This window comes from Eimeria mitis, genomic scaffold (genome assembly GCF_000499745.2).
Source record: "Eimeria mitis Houghton genomic scaffold, Emh_scaff1587, whole genome shotgun sequence".
Lineage (NCBI taxonomy): Eukaryota > Apicomplexa > Conoidasida > Eucoccidiorida > Eimeriidae > Eimeria > Eimeria mitis.
Window position 1 is genome coordinate 2,919 of NW_013569874.1, and position 1,068 is coordinate 3,986.

The window sequence follows — 1,068 nt, forward strand, 5'->3', positions numbered from 1 at the left end:
CTCACTCAGAATTAAATACTTTCAGACTGTCTTCGATGTCTCAGGTAAATATAAAAAAAAAAAAAAATAAAATAAATAAAATAAAATAAAATAAATAAATAAAAAGAAATATAAATAAATAAATAAATAAATAGATTGTTTTATTTATTTATTTTGTTTATTTATTTATTTTATTTATTTTATTTATTTATTTGTTTTATTTATTTTATTTATTTAGTTGATAGAATTAAATACTTTCAGACTGTCTTCGATGTCTCAGGTATATATAAATAAATAAAAAAAATAAAATAAAATAAAATAAAATAAATAAATAAAAATAAAATAAAATAAATAAATAAAATAAATAAATAGTTTTGTTTATTTATTTTGTTTATTTTATTTATTTATTTATTTATTTTATTTATTTATTTATTTTATTTATTTATTTATTTATTTTATTTAGTTGATAGAATTAAATACTTTCAGACTGTCTTCGATGTCTCAGGTATATATAAAATAAAATAAAAAATAAAGTAAAAAATAAATAAAAATAAATAAAAATAAATAAATAAAAATATGTAAAGAAATAAACGGGTTTATTTATTTCCTTTTTTATATTAATCTTTTAACTAAATTTGCTGCTGCTGCTGCTGCTGATGTTGCTGCTGCTGCTGCTGATCATGCTGCTGCTGCTGCTGCTGCTCATATTGCTGCTGCTGCTGCTGCTGCTGCTCATATTGCTGCTGCTGCTGCTGCTGCTGTTGTTGTTGTTTTCAGATGCAGCAGCACTTGCTGCTGCTAGCAGCAGCCTGGGTTATCGAGACAAGAAAAAGGAGAAGCGTTTGTGTCGTGCTGTTGCTGCTTTTTATTTATTAGTTTCTGTTGCTGCATCAGAGTTTACAGCTCCTGCTGCTGCTGCTCTCTGCTGCAGCAGCAAACTGCTGCGTGCTGCTGCTCCCCTCATCGCCATCGCATGCAGCAAGGGGGGCCTCCTAGCTGTTGTTGTTCTTAGGGCCCTTATGCAGGCTATCTCTGCTGCACCTGATGCAGCAGCAGCAGCAGCAGCAGCAGCAGCAGCAGCAGCAGATA

The 1,068-nt window shown here is 29.6% G+C and overlaps 1 protein-coding gene across 1 annotated transcript in view; it reads left to right on the top strand.

Annotated features, from left to right (window-relative positions):
* The window catches only part of EMH_0040090 (zinc finger MYND domain-containing protein, putative), a gene marked incomplete at both ends in the record, with an annotated part of 9,576 nt that overhangs the window by 1,872 nt on the left and 6,636 nt on the right, over positions 1–1,068 (top strand). The window contains one exon of the mRNA XM_013495464.1: positions 757–1,066. Within this exon, the coding sequence (XP_013350918.1) occupies positions 757–1,066 (310 nt within the window). The remainder of the gene's footprint in view (positions 1–756; positions 1,067–1,068) is intronic.